The sequence below is a fragment of the Mobula hypostoma genome, chromosome 27, assembly GCF_963921235.1.
Source record: "Mobula hypostoma chromosome 27, sMobHyp1.1, whole genome shotgun sequence".
NCBI classification, from domain to species: Eukaryota; Metazoa; Chordata; class Chondrichthyes; order Myliobatiformes; family Myliobatidae; genus Mobula; species Mobula hypostoma.
In genome coordinates, this window is record NC_086123.1 from 32057346 (window position 1) to 32073201 (window position 15856).

General features: G+C 40.2%; 1 protein-coding gene across 5 annotated transcripts in view; it reads left to right on the forward strand.

Moving 5' to 3' along the window:
* LOC134338343 (probable E3 ubiquitin-protein ligase HECTD4) overlaps positions 1-15856 on the forward strand; it is a 291135-nt gene that overhangs the window by 227440 nt on the left and 47839 nt on the right. For 3 of the 5 annotated variants that reach the window (XM_063034109.1, XM_063034111.1, XM_063034110.1), the window contains exons 54-61: positions 1155-1291; positions 2282-2442; positions 4397-4578; positions 6123-6328; positions 9001-9131; positions 11904-12109; positions 13773-13991; positions 14371-15653. In XM_063034109.1, the coding sequence (XP_062890179.1) occupies positions 1155-1291; positions 2282-2442; positions 4397-4578; positions 6123-6328; positions 9001-9131; positions 11904-12109; positions 13773-13991; positions 14371-15653 (2525 nt within the window). The remainder of the gene's footprint in view (positions 1-1154; positions 1292-2281; positions 2443-4396; positions 4579-6122; positions 6329-9000; positions 9132-11903; positions 12110-13772; positions 13992-14370; positions 15654-15856) is intronic. The other 2 variants (XM_063034113.1, XM_063034114.1) reach the window with 1 other exon arrangement.

The window sequence follows — 15856 nt, forward strand, 5'->3', positions numbered from 1 at the left end:
CAGACCCAGCAACAGTGAAAGAATGGTGATTATATTTTCAAGTCAGGATGGGGTGCAACTGGGGAAAATACACAGGCAGCAGTGTTGTTCATGTGTCTGCTGTCCTGTCTTCCACGTTACTGCAATGCATTTGGTAGATGATGTACATTATGTGCCAGTGGTAGAGTTAATGTTTAAGATGCTGATCACTCAAGTAGTCTGTTATATCCTGGGCTTCTGGTGTGTTGTTGGAGCTCAATGCATCCCGCTCAAGTCATACACTTTACTTGTTTCTTGAGTTTGAGAGATAACTTCTGGGTTAGTTTAAAAAGTCACATGACACAAGATACCCAGCCTCATGTAGCCACTATCCATGTGGTTGATCCAACTAATTTTCTTATCATTAGTGTATCTGAGGATATTGATAGCGGGCAAACTGTGTAATGGTAGTGCTGTTAAATATCAAGGGCAGGTATTTAAATTGTCTCTTTCTGGAGAATGCTGTTGCCCAGTATTTCTGTGGCATATGTTACTTGCCACTTATTACCCCACACCTGAATATTGTTTGGGTCTTCCTCTATGCAGTTCTGGATTGTTTCACTTACTAAAAAGGTGAATGATATGCAAACATCAGGCAACATAACTACTTCAGAACTTGTATGCAAGGTCAATATAGAAGCTAATGAAAATAGTTGACACTATCTGAGGAACTCCTGCTATGATGTGGGTTAGGTTGCTGACATTCAACAATCAACCACCTACCCTTGTGGTGAGATATGACTCTAAACATTAGAATGTCTTACCCTTGATACCCATTACCTTAAGTTTACCAAAGGTTCTTGATGCTGCATTCAGTCAAATACAGCCGAACTGAGCATCACAGAGCCATTTATTACTAGGTACCACTTGAAAGCACTGTCAAAAGAAACAATATCCATCTTGGTATAGTAAAGTTATATAGGGATGAGGTAAATTACTGTTCTCAGCCAGAAATATCGGGTCTAACATCAGGATTCTGAACATCAACTGCCCAGAATAATACTTTTTCTATTTGCTTTCAATCATTCATCTGATATTGCTTAATTTGGTTTTAGACGCCATTGTATTTTATATGAATCTGAAGTTTTGAAGTGGACAAGGGGAATATTATAGTGGTTTTTTCTGTCCCACTACAGGCCTAACAGTGGTGATCCGGTATCCAGATAGTAATAATCTCAACAGTAGCACTGGTGGCACTGCTTTACCAAAGTTTGCTATCCGAGGAATGATGAAAACTTTTGGTTTGAATGGAGTTGTTCTTGATGTTGATACGGTAGGTTTAAAAACACAACATCAGTTTAAACTTGATAACTTGAACTTGTGAATAAGTTTCCTAGTTAAATGCAGCAGCGTGCAGACGGGGTGTTGCATAGGGTGATTTGCATCTGGGGGGAGTATACAGGTGATAGCGTTTCTCATGTGTCTGCTGCTCCGTCTTCCTTGCTGCTGCATTTTGTAGATGGTGCACTCTATATGCCAGTGGTGGAGATGATGGTCCTGCCCTGCAGGCAGATTTTTTTTTTTGTGACTAAATTTGTGAAAACCATGACAACACCACAGTTTTCTATACGAAGATGATGTGTACTGCTCAGGAAAAGAAGAAAATAAAATAGATGTGTCTTTGTTGTGCAGAGGTCGAACTCCTACACATAGTCAAATGCACATGCGATTTCCCTTCATTGTGCCAATAATATCATCCTTCTTTATTTTAATTTACGGGTACAGCAGAAGTGAAAGTGGGTATACTGAAAAATACGCGGGATTTTAATACAGTGGTTAGCTACTCCTGCTACGAATTCCTGGAACGATTGCAGCATTATGTAGTAGAAGGAAGTAAGCATTTCAAACGCTTTCTTCACAACAGAGTTTGTAATCTTGCCTTTTTTTTGCAGTTTTAAGAAAGTTAAGGGCTTTGAGCAATAGTAATATGAAACACCTAAGAGAGGCCCAAAGAGGATTTGTTCTTCCTGCTCCCAATTTCACTAAAGCAGAAATGAGGATACTTTAACATGTTATTTAGGCCAACCTGTTTATTTTACTGCCTTGCTTTAAAATGATCAATTTAAATTAGTGAAGAAATTGAAAAGCAAATCACATTTATCATGCAATGTCTCCTGCAGTATTTGCTGAACAGTTAGGAATATTCTGGAACTCTTGTTCAATCCAGAACATCAATTGCTTTCATTTTGTTTTACACAAAATAAAACTCTACTGATTTCTTACTATTGCTAAATGTAATCTCCATACATTTTTTTCAATTTAGGCTAATGAACTGGTTCAGGTGGAGACATATTTACGAAGTGAAGGTGTGCTAGTTCGTTACTGGTATCCAATTGACATGCTGGAACGTCCTCCTACAGGATACAGACGCACAGCTGCTTATGGACTGGTTACTCTGGATAACACAAATATCCAAATTCACAGGCAAGCTCCTTAAAATCCATAGTGGAAGTTAAGAAATTGAAACACTCTGCCCCCCCCCCCCACATCTTTGATCAGAAGTTATTTCACACCTTGAGCACCTTTGTCCATTAGCTATTCTTTAAATCTTTGGTTAAATTAAGCTGATGATTCTGTTAAATATTAATATTTCCAGGTCTGGTTGCTGTTTCATAATGCAGCGTAAATTTGATATTTTGTCAGTGTTTAATTCCACAATAAATATTGATCACTTTAAAAACATGTTAGCCACATGTTGGGATTTGAATTGCTTCGAATCAGGCAGCAAAGCTGCTGTTCTGTTGCTATAGAATATTAATAGCAGCTTTAGGTTCATAATGTAAACTCCCTTTACAGATGCCCTCCACCACCCCCATATCCTATAAATGTAGCATTTGTTACTGAGAAAATAATATATTCTACTTAATCTAGAATTTTTTGATTGTCAAAAAGAAATAGAACCTCTTGATTGCAGCATTAACTGCTATACTGTATATAACGGAAAAGCTGAAAATAAGAGTGTCACTGGAGAAAGAAAAAGGGTTAATGATTCATGGGTAATACCGTTCCATCATTTGCAAATGGCGAAATCATTTTGCCCACAAACTTGGCCAGTTTCTGATATGTGTTCAGTTTTACAATAAGCAGTAAAGAACTCTGTGATCTGCCTCCCCTTCCATTTTTTTTAAACTGAAAAAATTGTAAGACTTTATTATTGAGCTGTTTTAAAGAAGCAGAATGTATTGCAAAGGAATTAGTCCAGGTATTTGGTGCACTAAAGTGGAAAAATTCAGTGATGTTGTAAGAGAATGCTTTGTGGTTTTAGATCATTTTCACACTTCTCATCCTTTTCTGTGCTTCCTGTAAGGACTCTGAGAAACTCGTTCTTTCCCTGTGCTCATTTATGTGGTCCTTGACAGTGTATGTGAACAGATTTTGTGATAAAATATCTAATTTCAGTGCATGCAGTGTTCAGTAGAGGTTCCCAAATAATAATCAGGAGAGGAGATCCCCCATTTTTTTAAAAATTCTTCCTCTGTAACTAAGTTTGTACTCCCTGTTGTTACTCTGACAGCTCAATCCAAGCACACAAAGTTGCTAAGCTTGGATTAAGTGGTCACTACCAAAACCACTCAACTTTGAGTTAGGTCAATACAGTTAAAATGTGTTATAAAAATTATCTTTACAAGTCATGAGAGTACATGTGCATCATTCCTTTTCATTGACCATTGACCTCTCAGTATACATCAGCTTTGGTTGTAACATGATCACTACCCATCATCTGAATTGACTTCCTTGCTTGTTTGTTTATTGGTGTCTTTATTGCTCACTGTAAAGTTCCATGTGTGAGAATGGAAACTGGATTGATAACTTGAAATTGTCCAAGTAAACATGAGGGCACTTGAAATGTGATCACTGTAAATTGGCATGATAAAAATGAATTAAATGTTTATATTCTTCACTTTAAACAGTTGTTTTTAAATGAATATTGATTCTAAAATAACCATTTACATCCTCAATGATAGATTGTCCAGTTCGAATTTTAAATCATAAGCTCTCAAGATTGTTCTTGACTTAGTCTTATTTCTTCATCCTTCCTCCATATTCATTGTCCTTCCTTCCTCTTCAAACCCCACCATATTGCCATCTGTCACAACATACTAATAAAGAGTCATTCACTCTTGTTTCAATGAATGTAATGAGCAAAATGGGAGCTGAGAAAGAAATGCTGAAAAAGTGCCAAACATATTTCAGTGTTCCTATCCCTAACTGGTGTAACTAGTATAAAAAGGACAATGCAATGCAAACCTTGCCCTCTCCCAATTAAGCAGTTGAAAATTATGGGAGAAGTAGTGCAATTTACATAATAGTTAGTCTATTATAAGACCAGATTCATGCTTGGGTTTTTCAAATTTTCTTCCTTCACTATTGTTTACAGAGAGTTGCTACGCTGTGAAGCTTCTTTGGCTAGACTGTACTGTCGTATGGCTTTGCTCAACATATTTGCTCCCAAGGCCCCACATACTTTCACTCGGTTATTCCACATCCCTGCTGTTCGTGACATAACCCTGGAGCATCTTCAGCTTTTGTCCAATCAACTTCTGGCCCCACCACTATCAGGTTGGTGTTAGCACAATGTGAGTTTGAAAAAATAAACTATATATGCTGTCATGTCATTCTGAGATAATTGCATTCCGATGTGCAGAATCAGTTTACTGATTTCAATGACTTAGGAAGCAGACAAGCTTGTTTTTGGTTCATGATCTTGAAAAATAGTTAAATCTAATAAACTCCAGAGTAGCTTAATAAGAAAGTCCATTGTGTCATTTGACAATTACAAAGTCTAAATATCCAGGTTCAATGTAAGGCTGAGTGAGTTAATATTTTCCAGAGCAACACACACAAAATGCTGGAGAACTCAGCAGGTCAGGCAGCTTCTATGGAAAAGACGTTTTGAGCCGAGACCCTTCTTCAGGACGAAGAGAGAAGGGGGGAGATGCCTGAATAAAAAGTTGTGGGGAAGGGAAGGAGGCTTGCTGGAAGGTGATAAGTGAAGCCAGACAGGTGTGAAAAGTTGAGGGCTGGAGAAGAAAGAATCTGATAGAGGAGGGGAGTGGACCATAGGAGAAAAGGAAAGAGGAGGGGACCCAGTGTGCAGTGGTAGGCAGGTGAGAAGTAGTAAGAGGTCAGAGTGAGGAACAGAGGAGAGGAAATATTGTTCAAAGTTGTACTTGAAGCATATTCATATCTTTAAAGACGATGTAGAACTTGATTGTACATTTTAGTTATGCAGGCAGTTAACACTCAGCGCCTTAGGTCACATTAGGATTTTTTTTGAGTGAGGATTGCTAGTACTATCTAAGGGTACCTCAGCATGAGTGAATGTGTTATTATCAGTAAATCTGTAGTCAGACAACGTCAATGTATTGCTGGGACATCAGTGCTTTCCCTTGAACTGTTGTCCCAATATGTACAAGATGGAAAATATTTTCTTTCTAAAAATTGTAATTGGTACGGCCTGAAAATCAGATACCTTCAGAAAATGAGGAAAAATCTGAAGAGAAAAAAGATGTCCTAATTGTGAACAAATTTATAAGTGGCCATTATATAGACTTAATTTTGTCTATTCTTAAGCATTATCTGAATCTCTTTAAAATTATGTTTTTGTTTTAAACTGATGTTTCTATGTTTATTTTACTCAAAAAAAAACTAGCAAAACTTATAACGAATATTGTGTCTAATTTCATGTCCTGCCAATTACAGTTTTTGGAAAGAAAATATTTTGTATCTTGTAGTGGGATAACAGTTCATGGGAAAGCACTGATGTCCCAGCAATGCATTGGAGTTGTCTGACTGCAGATTTACTGATAATAACACATTTACTTGCATTCCCTGTTGACATATTTCTTTTTCTGGAGCACCACCAAGAAAGGAAAGAATGAAAAAGAATTTTTTTTTAAAAAGAAAGAAAGAAAGAAAATCTAATGGACCAATGCTGGCATTTAGCACAAGGCTTATGAACCAAATGTCCTCAGTGGTTTGTCAGACTTGCTGTTGGCCTATTGTTGATTGTTTAATATGTCTGCCATGAAGAGTAAATAGGATTGGAGAGTTCAGTGAAATAATTTGAGGAATTTCATTTAAAACCTTTATTTCTTCTGCAGATGGAACAATCAGCTCTAATTCAATTCTCCTGACTCAATCCCTCCAGCATTGTAACCAAGGTCAGAACTGCTCTCCCACTGATCTCTTCTACCAGGGCAATTCCAGTACTATAAGAGAATGGCTTACTGTTGCTATAACTAGAGCCTTACATCAAGGTGAAGAGAGTTTGCTGGATTTAACAAAACAGATCTGCTCTTTCCTACAGGTACAAGACTTGTGATTTCTATCTGTCAAGCTCATGTTCCACATTTTTCATTTGTTGCTTTTCTATCCAATTCGCCAAGTGATTTTGAAATGTTTCTATAATTGCTGCTTTTTTTTTATATATGGAGAAGCATAGTTGGAACCAAAAGCTATTGTGCAAAGCACTGGAAACAATGTCAAAAACAAAAAATGGAGGAAGGATTACAATTACTTTGAATTATTAGGAATATATGGAATAAAAAATGGTACATAGAATTATTAACACAAGGTATTCTGCAGAAGCTTGATATCCAGAGCAACACATACAAAATGCTGGAGGAACTCAGCAAATCAGGCAGCATCTGTGGAAACAAACACTGAAAAATACTGGGCTTTAAATGATGAAATAGGTGTTTCAGGGAGAAAAATAGGAATGGTAGGAATGAATAAAAGGGAATTCTTTGACAGTAGAGACATTAAATGATATCAGCGATGAGGCAAGCAGTTACATGGGATAGTACAGCTAGGAACAAAAGCTGACTCTGGATATGATGTAAATGGCAATAGCAGAATCATTAATTTCATTTGACTTCTACCCCTACCAAGAAAAAAGGTCACAATCTAACATTACTGAATTTGATCTTGTTAGGAAACCTGTTCAAAAGGTTTGAGGAGGGCTGCTTCAACAATGCATTTTGTTTTTCATTTCATCCATGGCAAAGTGAAATTCTTCCTCCTTTAAGATTTTCTAGATTTTTGGATGAATAAAATTGCATGAAGTATACTGTATATTTTAAGTTTCTATTTGTGTTCTTATGTAGAACGTTCTGTTGCTTATGTAGTCACATTAATCCAGAAATTACAGAACATAAAGATTGATTTTTCAGAAATTTCAGTGAGCACAGATGCTGGTAAATGATCAAGCTGATATTTATACAAAATGCTGGAGGAACTCAGCAGGCCAGTCAGCATCTATGGAAAAAAGTACAGTTGATGTTTCAGGCCAAGACCCTTCAGTAGGATGGAGAAAAAAAGATGGGTAGATTTAAAAGGTGGGGAAGGGAAGAGAGAAACACAAGGTGATAGGTGAAACCAGGAGGGGGAGCGGTGGAGTAAAGAGCTGGGAAGTTGATTGGTGAAAGAGATACAGGGCTGGAGAAGGGGGATTCTGATAGGAGGGAACAGAAGGCCATGGAAGAAAGAAAAAGGGGGAGGGAGCACCAAAGGGAGGCGATGAGCAGGTAAGGGGAAAGGGGGTTAGGGAATAGTGAAGGGGAGGTGGGGGGTACATTACTGGAAGTTCGAGAAATCAGTGTTCATGCCATCAGGTTGGCGGCTACCCGGGTGGATTATAAGGTATTGTTCCTCCATCCTGAGTGTAGCCTCATCAGTAGGCCATGGACTGACATATGGGAATGGGAAGTGGAATTAAAATAGGTGGCCACTGGGAGATCCTGCTTCTTCTGGCGGTCAGAGCGTAGGTGTTCGGCAAAATGTTCTGGCAATCTACGGCGGGTCTCACCGATATACAAGCTACCCTCCTTTTTCAAAGAAAAGGCTTCCCTTCCTCTACCATCAACACTGTCTTCAACTACATCTCCTCCATTTCTCACGTCTGCTCTTACCCCATCCTCCCGCCACTCTACCAGTGATAGGGTTTATGGTTCCTCTTGTCCTCACCAACCACCTCACCAGCCGTCGTGTCCAGCACATAATTCTCCGGAACTTCAGCCATCTCCAACAGGATCCCACCACCAAGCATCTCTACCTCCCCCTCCATTTACTTCTTTCCGTGGATCGCTCCCTACACAACTCCTTTGTCCATTTGACCCTCCCCACTGATCTCCCTCCTGATACTTATCCTTGCAGAACAAGTGCTACACCCGCCCCAACACCGCCTCCCTCACTGCCATTCAGGGCCCCAAACAGTCCTTCCTGGTGAGGCGACTTTTCACCTGTGAGTCTGTTTTGGGGTCATGTACTATGTCCAGTGCTCCCAGTATGGCCTCTGCATTGGTGAGACCTGATGTAGATTGGGAGACCATTTTGTTGAGCACCTATGCTCCGTCCACCTGAAGAAATGGGATTTCCCAGTGGCCACCCATTTTAATTCCGCTTCACGTTCTCATATGTCAATCCATGGCCTCCTGATGAGGCCACACTCAGGGAGCAACACCTTATATTAATTCTGTGTAGCCTCCAACCTGATGGCATGAAATCGATTTTTTGAATTCTGGTAATGTCCCCATCTCCTCCCTCTCCTTCACATTCCCCATCCCCTTTTCCCTCTCTCTCCTTATCCCCTTGCCCACCCATCGTCTCCCTCTGGTGCTCCTCCACCCTTTTCTTTCTTCCATGGTCTTCTATCCCCACCTATCAGACTCCCCCTTCTGCAGCCTTGTATCTCTTTCGCCAATTGATTTCCCAGCTCCTTACTTCATCCCTCCCCCTCCTGGTTTCACCCATCACCCAGTGTTTCTCTCTCCCCTCACGCGCTTTTTAAATCTACTCCTAATCTTTTTTCCTCCAGTCCTGCTGAAGGGTCTCGGCCCGAAACATCAACTGTACTTTTTTTCCATAGGTGCTGCCTGGCCTGCTGAGTTCCTCCGGTATTCTGTGTGTGTTCCTTGGATTTCCAGCATCTGCAGAATTTCTCTTTTTGTGAAACTGATATTTATTCTGTTGCACCTGCAGCACTCACCAGAACAGTTTCCTTCTGAAGAATTCCCAGTGACTGAGTCAAAAGTGAGCATGGATGTACATTTTCCAGGAGCTGCCTTTGTAATGGTCTCTTGCAAGGAAAGTCCGGCAGGGTTTCGGAAAGAGTAAGCCCGGTTTTATTCTACTGTATACAATAGTTATCTAGAGGAATCATTATCAGGCTTAGTATCATGGACATGTGTCATTAAATTTGTGGTTTTGTGGCAGCAGTACAGTGCAAGACATGAAAATTACTGTAAGTGACAAATAAATGTAAAAGAGGAAGAGCAAGGTAGTGTTAATGGGCCTTTCAGAAATCTGATGGCAGAAAGGAAGAAGCTGTTCCTAAAACATTGAGAGTGGGTCTTCAGGCTCCTGTGCCACCTCCCTGATGACCAGCACACTGCGAAGTTCAGTTATCAAGGGGTGAAATTACATTGCTCAAGCATGTTGAAATAAGGAGGAGAAAGATTTTATGGCTTTGACCAGAGTTGTTATCTAAATCTAGTATGGACTTCAGCCCCAGAAAATGAAGAACATGCATTCAGTCAACACACACAAAATGCTGGTGAACGCAGCAGGCCAGGCAGCACCTATAGGAAGAAGTACAGTCGACGTTTCGGGCTGAAATCCTTCATCAGGATTAACGAAGGGTCTTGGCCCAAAACGTCAACTGTACCTCTTCCTATAGATGCTGCCTGACCTGCTGCGTTCTACCAGCATTTTGTGTGTGTTGCTTGAATTTCCAGCATCTGCAGATTTCCTCAAAACATGCATTCAGTGGCCATTTTAATAGGACAGAGTGAAACCCGAGTGTGGCCTTCTACTGCTGTAGCTCATCCACTTCGAGGTTTAACGTGTTGTGCACTCAGAGATGCTCCTCTGCACATCAGTGTTGTAAAGTGTGGTATTTGAGTTTCTGTTATCTTTCTGTTAGCTTGAACTAGTCTGACTATTCTCTTTTGACCTCTCTCATTAACAAGTTGTTTTTGCCCACAAAACTACCACGTACTGGACTTTTTTCCCCCTCTCGCACCATTCTCTGTAAACTCTAGAGACTTGTGCATGAAAATCCCAGGAGATCAGTGGTTGCTGACATTCAAGTTTAATTGTCATTCAGTGATACGTGAATACCTGTGAATAAGGCCAAATGAAACAGTGTTACTCTGTGGGCTGACGTGCAAAACACAGTACTGACTGTCATACACGGCACAAGGCACATAAAAGATATCATTAAAGTACAGTCACACAAAATAATATAGTCCAAGTGCATGAACGTTACAGTAGTCTGCTGTCTTCTGCTGAGTGAGCACTGGAGGGCAGCACTGATACCTCTAGCTGTCCTGGTTGGCTGCAAGCAGGCGACACCGCAGCTTGTGACCTAATCCTCGCTCCCATCATCTGCATAGCACAAGGCACATATAGCACATATCAGATACCAGTCACATAACAATTGTATAGTCCAGATACCTGAGACCATGAATGTTGCAGCAGCTTGCTGTGGAACACAGTACTGTTTGTCTTCTGCCGAGCGAATACTGGAGGGCAGCACCGACTCTGAGGCCACGCAGCTCTCCCGCCCTTCACCAATATACCACTGAATTAGACATGCAGCATTCCACATTACCAATGTGCAACAGAGTCTTACGATCACAAGAGAAGTGACTAAGACGATCACTCGCTGTTAGACTGCACACAGCCTTTATGCAGAAACTCCATTGTCTGTGCAACACGGTCCGCACCAAGTCCAGCTCCTCCATTGTCTCTGCCAAAAAGCAACTTGCTGATGGGGTAGACCTGCAGTATTTTAAGTTCTTAATGTCCAGCAGGGTCTTGCAATCACAAAAATGTGTTTTAAAAAGACACTTAACGCCTTTGCAACATCTAGAAAATGCTGGAGGAACTCAGCAGGCCAGGCAGCATCTACAGAAAAGAGTACAGTCGATGCTTCAGGCCAAAACCCTTCAGCAGGACTTCCATCCATCTCCTGGTATTTCATTTCCATAAATGCTACCTGGCCTACTGAGTTCCTCCAGCGTTGTGTGTATCTTGCTCAGACTTCCAGCATGTGCAGATTTTTTCTCGTCTGACTTAACACCTTTGGTTGGCCACTGTGTCCAAGCACACTACTATCTTACCAGAAGTCCCTGGTAGTTTTGTGATACTCAAGCCATCCCGATGGCGCCAGTAATCACTCCCCAAGCAAAGTCACTTAGATGACTTTTTGTTCCCCATTCTGCTGTTTGGTCTCAACAACAACTGGACCTTTTGACCGTGTCTGCATGTGTTATGACATTGAGTTGCTGCCACTTGATTGGCTGATTACATATTTGCTTTAATGAACAGGTGTACAATGTACCTAATAAAGAACTGAATGTATTTGCATCATAATTGAACTATAGAGTAGATAATTTTGCCACCCTTTGTTATTTGAAGTCTGTCCAACTATTATTTAATCTCACCATTTTGTTTGATATCCTATCACTTCTCTGCTGCCAGGCAAACAATGTTGTTCATTTGCCACTTGCCAGAAATTTCTGTGAAATTTGACTCCAGGTAAAAATGAAGAATATCACCTCAATGCACACTAGTGATTAACCCAAGACCGTAACAATCTTTTATTGATTTTTAATTAGTGATTGAATATGAGCTTGATAGGGGAAACAGCAAATTATCATCATTCTGAATGGAAAGTTCAGTCGTGTTTGACCCCCCCCCCGCCCAAAAAATGATTTCTACTAAAGTTAAGGGGTTTTAGTGAGGAGATGTTTTAAAATTTTGACTGAGGTCTGGCTGGACTATTCTAAGAATAAGGTCTACTCCATTTGTTAAACTTAGTATAATTAAGTAATATTACAGTTCTAAACTAATCTGATCACTGTTCTTATTTTTTTTAGTTCCTCTTTGTATAAGGCTCCTTGGGTGAGAGTACTGGTCTATGGATTGGGTCACAAAGTACGGAAAAATGGACAACTTAGCCTGACAGAAACTGTGTGTTACCCAAAAGATGCATCACCCACGAACACTGGTCTCACTCCACCCCCTACTACAAATCAGTATCCTTCTGTTGTCATCCCTACTGACAAGCTGCACGTTAAACTAGGTACCTTTCAACAGCTCTGCAAACCTTTCAATAGCTATAGATTACTGAAGTGTTAGAATAATTTGTTATTTGTATTAAATATTATAAAATTTTGCACTTGAAAGAGCAATATTGTGCTGGAATGGTTGCACTTTCTCTATAAGTATAACAGTTTATTTTGCATTCCGTTACTGTTTTAGCTTGTACTATGTCAATGTACTGTTGTAGCAAATTGATCTGTATGGATGATATGCAAGACAGATTTTTCACTACCTTGATATATGTGACAATAATGAACCAATTTACCTATTTAAATAATAATGACAAAGATAATTAGGAAATTAAGTAGTGAAGATGACACAAAGAGTATGCAAGATGATATAGATAGGTTAAGTGAGTAAGCAAAGATTAGCTTTATCTGTCACATTTACATTAGAACATCGAAACATACAGTGAAATGTGTCGTTTGCAACAACAACCAACAGAGTCTGAGAATGTGCTGGGGGCAGCCTGCAATTGTCCATATGCTTCCATCACCGAAGTGGAGTGCCCACAAGTTACTTACCCTAATCCATATGTCTCTGGAATGGAGGAGGAAACCAGAGCACCTGGAGGAAACCCACAAGGTCATGGGGAGAATGTACAAACTCCTTACAGACAACAGTGGAAATTGAACAAATTCAAAATTGTTTTAGCAAAAAAATAATCAGACCATATAAATGGTGCAAAATTGCAGAATTTTCAAATGCAGCAGGATCTCGATGTTCTAGTGCATGGTTTAAAAAGAAACTAGTTTGCAGGTATAACAAATAATGGGAAAAGCTGAAAGAACATCTATTGTGAGAGGAACTGAATATAATAGTAGAGAGGTTATGCTTCAGTTAATTCAGAAGGACATTGATGAGACCAATTCTGGAGTACCTCATTTTTTAAAGAAGAATAAATGTGCATTGGAAGCAGTTCAAGGCAGACTAACTTGACCACAGAAATGGGTGAAATCTTGGATGCATTAGATTTGTATCTGCTGGCAGTTAGAACAATGAAGCTTCAGAAATCCCAAGTGATCTCAGCAGGGTGGATATGGAGTGAATGTTTTGCTCTAGAACTGGGGATCACAGTTTAAAGATTAGACGTTCCCATTTAATAGAGATAAAGAATTTTTACCACATGCTAATGAGTCTTTGGAACTCAGTTCCTCAAAGGATGTTTGGAAGACTTAGATTCTCCATAAGCAAGGGAATAGTAAGTTACCACTGCAGATGAGAATATAGAGTTGAACAATGATCCTGAGAGGTGGAGCAGGCTTGAGGGTTTGACTATTCTACTTCCCGTTTCTAATTTGTATGATTTGTGTTAAGTCAGATTGAATGTTCTGCTAAAGTTGATAGCACTCCCTAGTTTTTGTTTCTGTCAGACTAAAAGTAGGGACTATCAACAGAATGAAGATAGCAATTTTTCCTCCAGATCTTTGTTCAAGTACAAGAGGTCATCAGTGATTGGCTTATCTTAGTCAAGGAATCAAACTTTGGAGGACTTGGATTTGGTGTGGACTTTCTCAATTAACTTTGCCAATAGATTGCTACATTTACTTAACATTTCTGATAGACAACTTTTCTCCCATTCCTAATATGCAGATCTATTTTTCCTTGTGTGTTTTTGAACTTGTTCTCTGTGGTTTCAATAGGCAAATTACATAAGTTGGATTTGAATTTCCTCTTCCCAGGTGTGTCTCCACCACCTGGTGCAGTGCTGGTGTTGAACTCATTGCCTCTGGAATTTCCTCTGGCAATGGCATTTGCTGAACAATTGCTGACATGGAAACTGGTTGAAAGAGATGGTAAATCTGAAGATGAACTTGATGCTATTCCTGGATCTGTTCTCCTGCAAGTTGTTGAGCTGTTTGGTAAGACAAATGTCCATAAATGGATGAGTTGAGTGTATTTTATGTGTCATTTATTTGTAAAATGTGAATTATTTTTAAAATATATTAACAATTTCCACAATCTGACACAAAAGCAAAATCTTACATCAAAAAATGGTAACTTCTCATTGCTTTTTAAGAAATGGTAACTTGTATGATGCATTGGAACTGTATCTTATCCAGTATCTACCCACAAATATTACAACTGGCTGGAGATGATGGATGAAGTTTAGAAACACTACACAAGCTGAATTGTGTTATCTTTCCTTCCTTGTGGAGGTCAATGTATAAGTATATAGATCTCCTTACATTAAAACAAATGTACTTTTAATGCTTGTTTTTTTATCCCTTTCATTCTTAGCCAACCTATTGTGGACAACCGATCTGGCTCCCAGCATAAAGGAGATGATATTCCACCTTCTTGCTGAACTGCTACGTAAAATTCACCAGATGGAACAAAAAAAGAATCCATCTGGTCTATCATCATCTATAGCCATCCAACTGAATCCATGCCTGGCTGTTCTGATGGCAATTCAAACTGAGCTCCGTAAACTGTATGATGAAGAAACACAAAATTGGGTGACTGGGAACAGTTCTGGAATTGGAGTTGGTGTGACTGACCAGGGTCGCTTTTCCACCTATTTCCATGCTTTGATGGAGATATGTCTTGCAGTTGCAGAGGTAACACTGCCCATTAATGTGAGCTCTGCAGTGAATGTGATGACCTCCACGAGTGCACCAAGTCTCAGCGATTCCTCTTCCTCCTCCTCATCTTCACCTGGACAGACACCACAGAGCCCAAGCTTACTCTCCAAGCGGAAAAAAGTCAAAATGAAACGAGAGAAGACATCAGCAACAGGGAAACGGCTCACCTCGCGAGGTAGTGAAAGTGATGCTTCAATCCTGAATATTAGTGGAAGTAAACCTGAAGATATGCTTTGGTTCCATAGAGCTTTGACTTTACTCATGATCCTCCGTCATCTAACTAAGAAGGACCCCCAGGGTCTCGGAATGACAAATGATGCAATTGCAGATGCCTGTCAAGCTTTGGTAGGCTCTACCTCCCACAGCAGGTTGCTGGTAATCTCAGGCATTCCAACACATCTCGAGGAATGTATTGTCCGAAGTGCCATTCGCAGGGCATGCAGTGCACATGGTGGCATATTCAAAGATGAGATTTACATACCACTACAAGATGATGACCCCAAGAGGTTGAAGACGAAAGCTGATGGCAAGCTGGAAATGGATAAGTCAACGACGGTGGACAGTATGGATGTAAGCAGTGGCAGCAGTGTGACGCCAGCCATGAGCATGAGTGCCTCTGCCTCTACCAGTCAGACCTCAATCTGCAGCTCACAATGTGTTTCTCGGACAGCAAGCGATCTTTCAGTGGACCAATATCAAGCAAGTCACGACCTGGCTGCTCCACAGGGAATGATTGATCCCCACACAGTTTCCAGCCAGGAGAGTCTGGACTTGTCCCTGTGCAGTACAGGAAGCTTAGGCAGTCTTGGTAGTCTCGGGGAACCCATGGACAGTGCAGACTCGGCTTCTATCTCCGATGTTGGGTCAATGTACACAGTCACATCACTGGACAACAATCCACTTGTGTCACGGTCCATCAAAGGCTATGCCATTGTTGAGGTAAGATTAGATTCAGTATTCTGATTTGACATTAATGTTTCAAAGAAAGAACAATGGAGGAGGTGAAAACATAATTTAAAGGCTTTTAAGTTCTCTCTCATGTCTGCTTTAAAGTTATTTACTGTTGCGGTCCTGCTGCGAAAGATTCAAATAGCCTTGCAACACGTTACCCAGGTAGCAAAGTAATTTAAAATTTTAGATTA